At 35.3% G+C, this 12,134-nt stretch overlaps 1 protein-coding gene across 1 annotated transcript; it reads right to left on the minus strand.

Annotated features, from left to right (window-relative positions):
* Positions 1-8,033: 8,033 nt before the first annotated feature.
* Positions 8,034-9,575, minus strand: LOC140176625 (protein FAR-RED IMPAIRED RESPONSE 1-like). The gene is made up of 3 exons (XM_072208157.1): positions 9,376-9,575; positions 9,091-9,288; positions 8,034-8,652 (listed from the first exon to the last, which is right to left on the minus strand). The coding sequence occupies exons 1-3, from the start codon at positions 9,573-9,575 to the stop codon at positions 8,034-8,036; spliced, it is 1,017 nt and encodes a 338-aa protein (XP_072064258.1).
* Between the last annotated feature and the right edge of the window lie 2,559 nt (positions 9,576-12,134).

Genomic DNA, 12,134 nt, shown 5'->3' on the forward strand with positions numbered 1-12,134 from the left:
TGTGTGATATGATGTGAATTCCTAGGTTAGGTTCCCCTAGGATTAAGCTTGAATGGTATGATTGATTGGTATTATATGTGTAGTGGATGATATTGGATACGGATTGTAGAATTGTGCATTGTTGTTGTGTTGATTGAAAATGGTATTGGATAGTGAATTATATGGTGACGAGTTTATGCATATTGATTTGATAAAATATTGGGTCGGAGGCTGGAAAGAGGTAAGGACGGTAAGTATATGGTTGATAATTGATGATTAAATGAATGATAGTAATATATAAGTGTTTGAACATGAGGTTTTGTTGATTATTGAACTTGAAAGATTGGATGTTGTTTGAATTGAATTTTGGAGTTGAGATTCATGAAAGTGGAAAATTGGTAGGTTGTGGCTTGTATAAGAAAATGGGTATATGGTTGAATTGGTAAGTTTGGGTTAGTTTTAAAAGGATTTGGAAGTTGTATGTTTTGAAATTGGAGGTTTTGCTAGTTTTGTGAAAATTGTAATTTTTGGCCAATTTTGGCGAAGCATAACTTGATCTCTGGACTTTCGATTTGTGTCAAACTTATTTAGAAATGAAATTGGGTCTAAAATGTTTATGTCGTTTCAAGAACAGAGGAAAAACGTTTTAAAAGAGGAATTTATGCTTGATCAAAGTTTGGTGTACAAGCTGTAAATTCTAGACTTAGCAGCCTTTTGGAGCTGCTGCATTGCATGCGTAAGCGAAAAGGGCAATGCGTACGCGTGCACCGTGTGTACGCGTACGCGTGTCCCGGGATTTTTGGCGCTCATGCGTACGCGTGACCAATGCGTACGCGTTTGTTTTCAGCAAATATGATTTTTTTATGTTTTTAAAACAGAATTTCAGACCTCTAAGTCTCCATTTTCATCCTTTTAGTCCTAAGTCTTAATAGTAAGCCTAGTAATGAGAAAAAATTAGGAAATGTGGTATCTTGAGGATGAAGTAAAGGGAGGATTAATGACGAAACATGATTAATGAAAAAACGTTCCTTCTTCTTCAACACGCACGAAACCGCTCATTCTCTTCGAATCTCTCTCAAAATCACTCGAACTTCACTCACGCTCTCTGCACAAATCACTACTAGAGAAGAATCGCGAGAAGATTTCGCAAGGAAGAAGCAAAAACAAACCACCACAGCAACAGAGACTGGCGAAGGTATGAGGAAAACTATTGTTAATACTGCAATCTCGCATTTTTTCTAGTTATATTTTAGGTTTACTGGATAGAGTTGCTTCATTTAGTAAATCGACGTATTCTGATTCCATTTTTACAGTGTAGCTAGGGCTTGAAATGAAATGTGTTCTTATTTTCATTCAGTTTAGGGGAGTTGCTATTTTTGATTCACTTGATTGTTAGTATGTTCACTTGACTTCTTTTGCATGCAAAAATACTATTCCTGATGAATGAATGTTTAATTGTTTATAACGTTTTACTCAGCACATGTATGTTGCTCCGTTTAGCGAAGTTACTCATTTTCATTCACTTAATTGTTAGTGTGTTCAGTTAAGTCCTTTTGAATACAGAAATGATTTTGTTGCTGATTCAATGTCTATTAGGTTTTATTCAACACATGAATGGCATTTGGTTCAATGGGGTGGGCCATATTCATTCACTTGATTGTTAGTATGTGCAGTTTGGTCCTTTTGCATGCATGAATGATTTTCTAGGTGTTTCATAATTTAGTATGTTTTATTCAGTGCGTCAAGTGAGTTCGATTCAGTGGGCTGGGGCATTTTCATTCACTTGATTAAGATATGCATGTTTGTGCTTGTTGGTGTATTGAGTGAAGTAATGACCAAACTTTTTTGTCCTTACAGCAAAAATGAAGAAGACAATGGTGACAAAGAAGGAGAAGCCGCGCTATAACGTAAGCACATTAAATATATTTATCTGCTTTGATTCGAATAAAATCTATTTTGTATTATAAATATATCGTGACATTCTGTTTCAAAATCTTGCAGAAAACTCATGATTGCAGATGCCAAACCAAGGCAATAGCGACAGTGTTCAAGAATTTGAGTCAGGAAAAGAAAGATATAGTTGAAGAAATGGGATTCGGTACTCTGGCACATGTCCCAAAACTGAACGTCTCTCACACCCTCTTGAAAGAATTGATTGATTGCTTTGATGAGTATCGTCGATGCCTGAAAACTCTCCATAGAGAAATATACATAACACCTGTCAAGATAACAGCTGTGCTGGGCATAACCCACGGCGGTAATACACTTTCTGCTTATTTTCGGTTCATTGGTTCCTTTGATTTCGGTTCATTTGGGAAAAGAAAATTAAACTGAGCCTTTTTGGGTGATTTGTTGCTATTAAAATATTGTAGGGAATCATTTTCCTGAAAATGTTGAGTATGGCAAACTGAATGAGCAGACAAGCCAATATTTGACAGCCTCAAATGTGTTACGTTGGCGACTTTGACAAAGTCTGTCCTGGATATAAGTGTTGAAGGGGAGGAGAACCGGCAACAATTTCGGAAGACTTTTGTCGTCAGAAGTGCTTTTTGCTGCCGATGACGGTAACCATGGCCTCCTCGATCCATAAGCTGCCTATCTTTCGTGTGGACAACATCCGACAGTGGGATTGGACAAATCATGTGCTCATCTTCTTGAGGAAGGGAATCGAGAACAAAAGAAAGAGAAAGAAATAGTCCATTGACGGCTGTGTTTTTGTTTTGATGCTTATTTATTTCTATGAAACCAAATTCCCTTGCTTGGATGGACCTAATGCTCCCTTGCCACCGTGGGTGGCCCACTGGACAAAGAAGATGATACTTAAGCAGATTTCACAGGAAGCAACAGACACAATGGTATATTTTAAACAAAAATTTCTACCTAAAATTTATCCTAGTTGCATTTTAAGGTTATTGGATTGAGTTGCTTCATTTAGTAGATCGACTTATTTTGAAATGTGATCTTCATTTTGATTGTTAGTGTGTTCATTTGAATCCTTGTGCATGCAGAAATATGTTTTTATGATTAAATGTCTATCACATTTTATTCACATTTTGATTCACCTTATTCTTAGTTTGTTCAATTGAGTCCTGGTGCATGCAGAAATTTTTTTCTAGATGAATGAATGTTTATCACGTATTAATCATCACATGATTGGTATTCGGTTCACTGCTTTAGCTCTTTTTGTTTCACCTGATTGTTATCGTATTTGCTCGTTTCAGATGCTTCTAAAATACTCTACTAACTAAATAAGTTTGTGTTTTAGAGACTTCTGTATAGAAAGCAAAAAAAGGAGAAAAAAATAAAAAGAAAGAAGGTGCAGAAGATACCAACTTTTTTGAAGGGGAAAGAGAAAGGAAATGGGAAGAAAGAAAAAAAAGAAAAATGTTGATCTGGATTCTTCTTCAGAAGAAGACACTTTTTCCGAATTTGAATCCGAATCCGATTCTGACAAAACACCGCCAGCCAAAAGATTGTTGAGACTGATTTAGAATTAACATGAGAAACAGATTCAGAAAGCAGAAGTGAATCCAAAAACTAGTAAGTTTGATGTTCATATTGGTTTCGTTTTACTTGTATTTGGTTAAAATTGTTCTTATGTGCTTGTTCTTATGCATTGAAGAGAAGAAATTGAAAAAACAGCAACAAAAAAAAAAGAAAACAACCACAAAAGGTAGTTACAAAAGAAAGCAAAAAAATAAAGCATGTGCCGACGAATTTAGAGAGCACAAGTCAATCTGAAAGCCAGTAAGTATCGGGTGATGTTAATATATGTGATTATATGCTATCGAACTGGTCTAGTTTTGCTTTTCTTTGCTGAATGTTGTTTTATTCAGCACGTGAATTGTGTTCGGTTCAGTGAGCTTTGTAATTCTCGTTTACTTGATTGTTAGTGTCTTCACTTGTCCTTTTGCATACAGAAATACTTTTCTTGATGATTGAATGTGTATCACATTTTATTCAACAAATGAATCGCATTCGGTTCAGTGGTATTGTCTCATTTTCATTCACTTGATTGTTAGTGTCTTCAATTGTGGTCCTTTTGTAAAAAGAAAACAATTGAGGAAGGTGGCCAAAAAACAAACCAAATCAGCAAAGCTTGTTTTCATAGATTCAGATAGCAAAACTGAATCTGACAAGGAGTAAGTTTCTTGAATCATATTTTCGGTTATTCATGCTTTCGTTTTAGGTTCATTGATACTTATTTTATGAATTTTTAGAATTAAACAAGAAAAGGACAGTGCTGCAGAAAGAAGAAGAAAGGCGTTGGAGATGTTAAGAGAAAAGAGATCAAAGAGAAGAAATGATGGAGCTCAGACAACAAACGTTGCTCCAGATAGATTTAACTCCACAGAAGAACGAAATGATTTCTCTGAGATGTTTGCTTCAGATAAGTTTGACTCCACAGAGGCACGAAATGATTTCTCTGAGACGTAAGATTTGGTTTCTTATATTGAGTTCTTTTTCTTTGTTTGCTAACATTTGATAGAACCTCTTATAATTCCTCTGCATTCACTGAGTAATATTTATTTATCTTGCTTAGACTGCTGACTGTAAATCTGGGTAGCGAACCTATCTTACAGACTCAAGCGAGCTCCACACCGTCTGTGAATGCCCCAGACAATACCAGTCCTGTGAAGAAGCACCGGCATGGCAATCAGAACAAGAATCCTCTGTTGATGTGTAAGTTTTACTGCTTGTACAAATCTTGATAATTTTGGTTCACTACATGATTTAGCTGTCCAAAAACGCAACAACAGTCATGTGAAAAAGCACCGACACGGCAATCAGAACAAGAATCCTCTGTTGATGTGTAAGTTTTACTACTTGTACAAATCTTGATAATTTTGGTTCACTACATGGTTTAGTTATGGTTTAGTTTCATCCAAAAATGAATTCAATGTGCTCTTATTTTTGGACTCTCTTCTGTTTCTTCCAGCTGTCCTAGGGAACCCAAAAAGCAGGCCATAGAGGAATCTTCCCTGAGGAAGACGGAGCCAGAACCTCCGTTGAATGTGTAAGTTTTAATTAATACCATTTTTTATAATCTTATGTGTTATATACTGCTTTTTCATTATTCCTTTACGTTGTAATTAGTATTTTTTAATTAATTTTAATAGTATAGGATAATAATTCTAGGTCGGTAATGAACTCTTTTCTGTTTAATGCACCAGCCCTCCCGAAACAACAACAGCAACCATGCCAACAAGCTCTGGCGGCATGGCAATTGGAAGAAGAAGCACAGCCTGATTTGTAAGTTTTCTGCTTGTTCAAATATGCATAATTTCGGTTCACTAATTTGTTTCGTGTGCAGTACTGCTCGTCCTAGGCAATGGGAAGATGATGTGCCTTCCTTCAGCCTTGGGATAAGTCCCCCAGCATCTCAACCAACTCCCTCGTCTCAAGTGACAGTGATTCAAACAACTCAACCCTCTGAGCCGACAGTGTCAGAACTGGAAGTCCTGGCAAAAATGGTGGTAGATGCTGGGGTAACGACATCATTGAAATTTGCTCAAGCAATAAGTGCCGAGCCGAGCTTCAAAGCTGCTGAACTTTACAAAACTCCGGAGAAAAAGAAAGAAATTATGGAGGAGTTGATAAAAAAGTGTTATCATTAAATGACACATGTGAAACAAACCAATGATAGTAGCAACGAATATGACGTCATATTCGTCTTGAAGCATGAGGCAAATTATGAGGGGTTTAGACAACATTTCATGTCTCTAATGCCCAAACAACAAGTGAAAAGCACGGTAAATTCTTTGCCAATTGCGTTAACATTAATAATTTTTCTAAAGACACTTATACATTATATCTCATAAATTTTCTTCCTGTAGGTGGTCACTATACATAGCATAATTCTTAACCAAATAAAAGGTCGCCAGTTTCAGGAACAAATATACATTGTGCTGCTAGATATTGTGGTAGGCTAAATTTATTATTCCCTACTGATTGATGTTTATCGCGTTTTATTCAAAATATGAATTGAGTTATGTTCAGTGGAGTTGTTCACATTAATTTATTTGACTGTCAAGTGTTCAGTTGAGTCTTTTTTAATGCAGAAAATATTTTTCTTGATGAATGAATATTAATCACATTTTATTCAGCGCATGATTTCTGTTTGGTTCAGTGAAGATGTTCATATTGATTCACCTGATTGTTATGTGTTCTGTTGAGTTCTTTTGCATGAAGAAAAGTTTTCTCTTGATGATTGAACGTTTATCATGTTTTATTCAGCATATAAATTGCGTTCGATTTAGTAGTGTTGGCCAATTAGATTTCCTTGTCTGGTCATTTGTGATTTAACTGATGTTCATTTTGCAAATGTTTATGTTGGGAACCCATGATTTGTGGTCGGTTAAATGGAGTTGTGATTTTGATTCACCTATTGTTATGTGTTCTGTTGAGTTCTTTTGCATTCAAAAAAATGTTTCTCTTGCTGATTGAATTTTTATCACGTTTTATTCAGTATATGAAAGGAGTTCGGTTGATTATTGTTGCTTCTTTTTATTCACTTTTTATGTCCCTTTCAGGGATTAATAATTTCCTAGATGAGGGTTTACGTTAGGGCAGAACCCTTAATGGAGGACGGAGAGGGAGAAGAAGGAGAGTATATCATGTTGAATGGTCAACATACAGAGTAAAAATCTTTCTCTTCTATAGTGCTATTTTTAATGTGTTTTATTTTGTATACTATTAATCGTACTATACTCAATTCTTGCTTAGCTATGATTGTGGCATATACATCATGAAATGTCTTGAAACAATTGATCCTCGAAAGATCAAAAGCAGGAAGAGATATCAATATAAAGCTTGGACACAAGTAAGTAGTTTCAAAATTAATGCAATTCTTTCATTTCTTATTTTGGTTGGGTTCATTTCTTATGTAACTAATTCCTTTTGATTGAAATGTAGAAAGAGATTGATGGCTTCAGGTACGAATATGGTCTAAATATTCTGCTGTACGAAATGAACAAAATCAGAGACCAAGTGATTCGGGCATTTGAAGCAATAAGACTCCCGAAACCATCTGTTGCCTTCGCCAGCCCTTATTGGAAATTCTCATCTGTAGATTTAGATAGTAGATAGGATATACTAGGATTGACTGGTTATAATTAACAATATTTTGCTTAACTTGTTTGAAAAAGCAAACAATGCTTCTTTCAATGTATTTATGTGAATATTAATGTAAATGTTAATATCAATATATGTATCTAATGTTAATATTTATATCTGATTCAAGATGGATAACTCCTTGTCTTGTCGGTCTAAGATGTTAATTTATATATCTGTTGGAACTGTCTGGCTGCTATTTTGTTCCAGGCTTATAGTGAATGGAATCAGGGTATTTATCAAGACATTACGAACCCCAAAAAATACAATGAACCGAAATTACTACACTGCATGAATCAAAAAGTTGCATAAATCAATATAGTAGAGAGCTAATTATAAAAACTGTTTCTATCAGTATTCAGTTTCAGAAACACCCGAACTCTCTGACATAGCACAATAAATTGACTATTTACTAAACAAAAAAGTGACTATTGAATAAAGAATTTCACAAAAAGCTAATATCAAAAACAAAAAAAGTGACTATTCAATAAAGACTAACAAAAAGTCAGAAATCAACCCTCCTATAATATCAGTGAACCGAAATTTGTCCATAGGTGAAAGGAAATTTATGTTAATAAGAATTTGTATAATCCTCTCCTAGATAATTCATACCTGGTGCATTGTAAAATCTTGAACTTGGCTGAATCGTTGGTCCGCCGTCTAAAAGTTTCAACTGCAAAAAAGAAAATAAATCGTATATTACCAAAATGCCCAAATGAATGTTTTCCTAATCGAAAGCAAATCAATTTTACCTCGCTTAGAGCTGGTGTTTTCTTTTTCTTCTTAGCGTTAGAGATCTTTTTTTCCAGGTTTGATCCAAGCCTATTCTTGGGCCAGCCTCTTATTCAGACACGTGGTGGGCTTTGAAGGTCGTTCACATTGCTCAACGTCACTTTTTCATGGGATAACAAGCATTTTCCTTTTCTTCTCTCTTAATATTCTTACATCTCAACCATGACATTGTCAAATGCCCGGTGCAGAATTCCGGTCAGCTCCTCGGACTCTGATGTAAATTCGCATATATTGTGCAACCGAAATACTAAATCGTCAAATCTCTTGCTTCTCGGCTCCAATAAACGCTCGTCTTGGCTGTGCTCGATATGTGTGTGCCTCCTCTTTATGTTCTTGCTCCTGCACTCCAGTATGTATTTTGGTGCCACGTTATCCACTCGCTCGAAGCTTAGGATGCTCAGGGAATGGCGGCACAATATGCCCCTTGACTCAAATAGCAAGCATTGGCACTTTACCTCTCGTGATACTACATCGTAGGTGATCAAAAACTTGTTGAATGTTGAGTTGGAGACTTTCTCTACGACTTCGTATGTTGTGAAACCTAGGGTGGAATGCATTGATCTTGAGATGCAGTTCACCTTTTCTCTGAATTGTGTTTGAACTTTCCTGAACTTCTTGTGGGTATACACGTGTTGAAACTGCGCCTCTATTGCTGATTTTGTTGTGCACGGTATCACGGTGTGAAAATCTGCAACGTCAAATTCTCTCTCTCTTTGCTTTTTGCTTGCTAGGCAATTGTCGTATTGCTTCACGAATTGCCTCAGGGAGCTGTTGCGTGTAATAAACTTGTTGAAAAATGTGTGCATGCTCTCACTCCATTGTGTGCTTCTCATCCCGACTCAGAAATGGTGATCCAGGTAAACTAGAATCCATATATGCCGATCCTCGTACAGCTCTACAGAATGAATCGAAGTAAATAGCTTCACTAAACTAAAATCTGTGCATGTTTTGACCCAAAAAGTAAAGGCATAAAAATAATTCGAATTAAAACCTCGGTTACCTGAGAGCCACTTGTTGCCTCCAAGACTGAACTTTGTGATGAAATCATTTCAGTTTCTGTCGAATGCATCTTTTGTGAACGAGTTCCAAACGACATGACTTATCTCTTGTTCGATTTTTTTGTGCCGCTTGTAGCCGTTTAGTTTGTTTGGGATCTTTTTCATGATGTGTCAGATGCACCAGCAGTGAATTGTTGTTGGCATGCACATCTCAATGGTCCTTTGCATTGATGCGCATTGGTCAGTGAGAATGCCTTTTGGTGCCTTGGCTCCCATGCAACGGAGCCAACACTCGAATAGCCATTTGAATGATTGGATTTCCTCATTTTTTATCAGCGCGCATCCGAGAAGTGTCGACTGACCGTGGTGATTCGCGTCCACAAAAGAATCAAAAACCAGATTGTACCTGCATCAATGCACACTCTCACAAATTGCTTAACCGAATTGTGTACATACTATGAACGTACAGACTTAATTTGGGTGAACTAAATACCTGTTTATGTTGTACGTGGTGTCGAATGAAACGACATCTCCAAAATACTCGCATGCCGCCCTGCTTCTTGCGTCGGCCCATAATGCATATTTGATTGAGAGATCACCTTTGAGGTTGAGCTCGAAAAAAAATTTTGGTTCTTCTCTTTCATTCTTAATAAGTACTTCCCGATTCTTTGGCGTCGTCTTGTTCGGACACATTCCATACTTCACGTGTGATGTAATTCTTCACATCTCTTTCTATAAAACTTAATTCATGTTGACTGCCGGCTACTACTACAAATGATTGGTAAGTTTTGCTAGGTCTAATTCTGGCTTCCTTGTTGGTTTCAATGGTGCGACGCACAAACATGTTTAGCTCCCTATGTTATTTGAGCATCTCTGTCTGGTCTGGACAGCAGGGGTGTGAGTGATTCAAAACAACTTTGGAAATTGTCCAAAGACCCACGTCCTTCAATATGTGTACGTATATCCTAGCTGGACAGTTTATGCCGGCTAAGGAATTTGTCTTCAGAGTAAGAGATATATTGGATTTTCACCTCCCCTCTCTGCTGCATAGAATTAGTTGATTCTTAATCTTGTTTCCGTCCTGAGTCGTGTTCCTTATTTTGGTACAAAATCGGCAAGTTTGGAATAATTTTTGTAGAACATTCCGGCTTCTTCTAATGTCTTGAAAATCATCCCGACCTTTGGCACAAATTGTTCATCCACAACACACCTAGTTTGCAAAATGAACCGAACATGTTGTTATGGTGAAACAACAATATAAAACTAGATGAATGACACATCATCCATTATATAAATTCAAAATCAAACAGCTTTCTGCATAATGAACCGAAAACGTCATTATGGTGAAACAATTCTATAGTACTGAGTAAAACAAAACATAATCCATTATATAAAATCAAATTCAAACAGTTTTCTGCATAATGAACTGAAACACGTACTCATGGTGAAACACCTGTATAGTAGTGAGTGAATGAAACATAATCCATTATACAAAATCAAATTTGAAACACCTTTGTCTACAATTTAAATATTATCAATTTAATTCAAATTTAGAACATCTCCATCCATTCAATTCAATTCAAACAAAATTAGCAATTGCATTCCATTGAATTCAATTCAAAATTGAATAATCCAAACTTCATCAGCTTGATTCGTTTCGGAAGAATAATCCAAATCACTCTCATTCAACTGATTTGAAGTTGATTCATTCATTGTTTTAATTCAGAAGTCCAAATCGAAGAACGAAGTCAATCCAGATCCATAATGAAGAACGCGAGTAGAGAAGAAGAAGAAGAACAAGAAAGAAAACGTGAGCAGAGGAGAATGACGTAGCCTATAACGCAAGCAGAGAAGAACAAGAAGAAGAAGAAGAAAAAGAAGAAGAAAGAAAGAAAAAAAACGCAAGCAGAAAAGAAGGTTTAGGTTGTAGCAGCAGGTTTACGTTGAGCAAAGGTTATAGAAGGTTTACGTTATATGTAGCGCGTGAATCACAAATAATTAAGAGATTGGAGGAGGCGCGTATAGCAAAAAAAACTTGGATAACATCCATGTATTTTTTACATGAATGTGGAGCATTATTGTAACGAAATACCCTCTAAGATGGGCACGCGATTTAGTGCTCCAAAAATAAATGGAGTTTTAAAACTAGAGAGTGAAAGTTTGCATTTAAAGTTTTAAAAGCTCTTAAATACGAAGAAAGAGAAATTTTTTTATTGGTTTTTGTTTTATTTTGGGCTAAATCCAGTAGTGTTTTAATATTGGGTCATCAAAAAAAATTTGTGTCGCAAATCCATTTTAAGTTGGAATTAATATTTTTAATTTAAAACTGTAGTGGGTTAAAATTAAAGACTGTAGCGACAGTAATAAATAAAAAAATATAATTTTATGATTTTTTATTTAAAATTTGTTTGGAATAAAAAAATTTTGTTTTATTATTTTTACTTTGGACTATTTTATTTTAAAATTGATGTTGAACTATTATAATAAAAACATAAAAGGTAAAAAAACTAATAAATAAGAACATCTTTTTACAGTTAATTTTAAAAGACAAAAATATAATTTAAAATTAAGATTATTTAATTTCAATTAAAAATATGATTTAATTTTAAAAAGTAACATATTTTTAGTTAATTTTTAAAATACACAAATGTCCTTTAAAATTAAAAAGTTGTTTGATTGTTTAAATCAAAAAATTTATATTTGAATTTAGAATAATAAAATTATCACTTTTGAGGATTAATTTTAAAATATATATTTAAAGATTAATTAAAAAGTCAAAGAAATCTTTTTAATATTAATGTGTTCAAAAAGGCATTTAAAATATCCTATTTAGGATATATGTTGAAAAGACCAAAATGCTTTTTCAGTATAAGTGTTATTTAATGAAAAGTACTTTTTTCGTTCTTAAGGTCTTGGGGCAAAATCAAAATTGTTCCCGATATTTTTTCTTATTAAAATCATCGTCAACGTTACAAAACGTTAAAAAGTCATCCTTTTATCCAAAAACAACATTTTTTAGATGATTTTACCCTTACATAAAAGTTAAAAAAAACTTTAAAAGAAAAGTTCCACCGGTCACCAAATCCGTCCCCCTTTCTACGCCATACTCTCTCACTTTCTTCAGAAGCCGCAAGCCCTTCTCTTAGTTGTGGCACCTCACGCTTCGGTTACCTTCCACGCCATGACCACGACATAGGTTCCAGCTTCGCCGTAGGTTCCAGTTCCATCGCAACTTCGACAGGGAGAACCGGC

This window comes from Arachis hypogaea, chromosome 12, assembly GCF_003086295.3.
Source record: "Arachis hypogaea cultivar Tifrunner chromosome 12, arahy.Tifrunner.gnm2.J5K5, whole genome shotgun sequence".
Classification (NCBI taxonomy): Eukaryota; Viridiplantae; Streptophyta; class Magnoliopsida; order Fabales; family Fabaceae; genus Arachis; species Arachis hypogaea.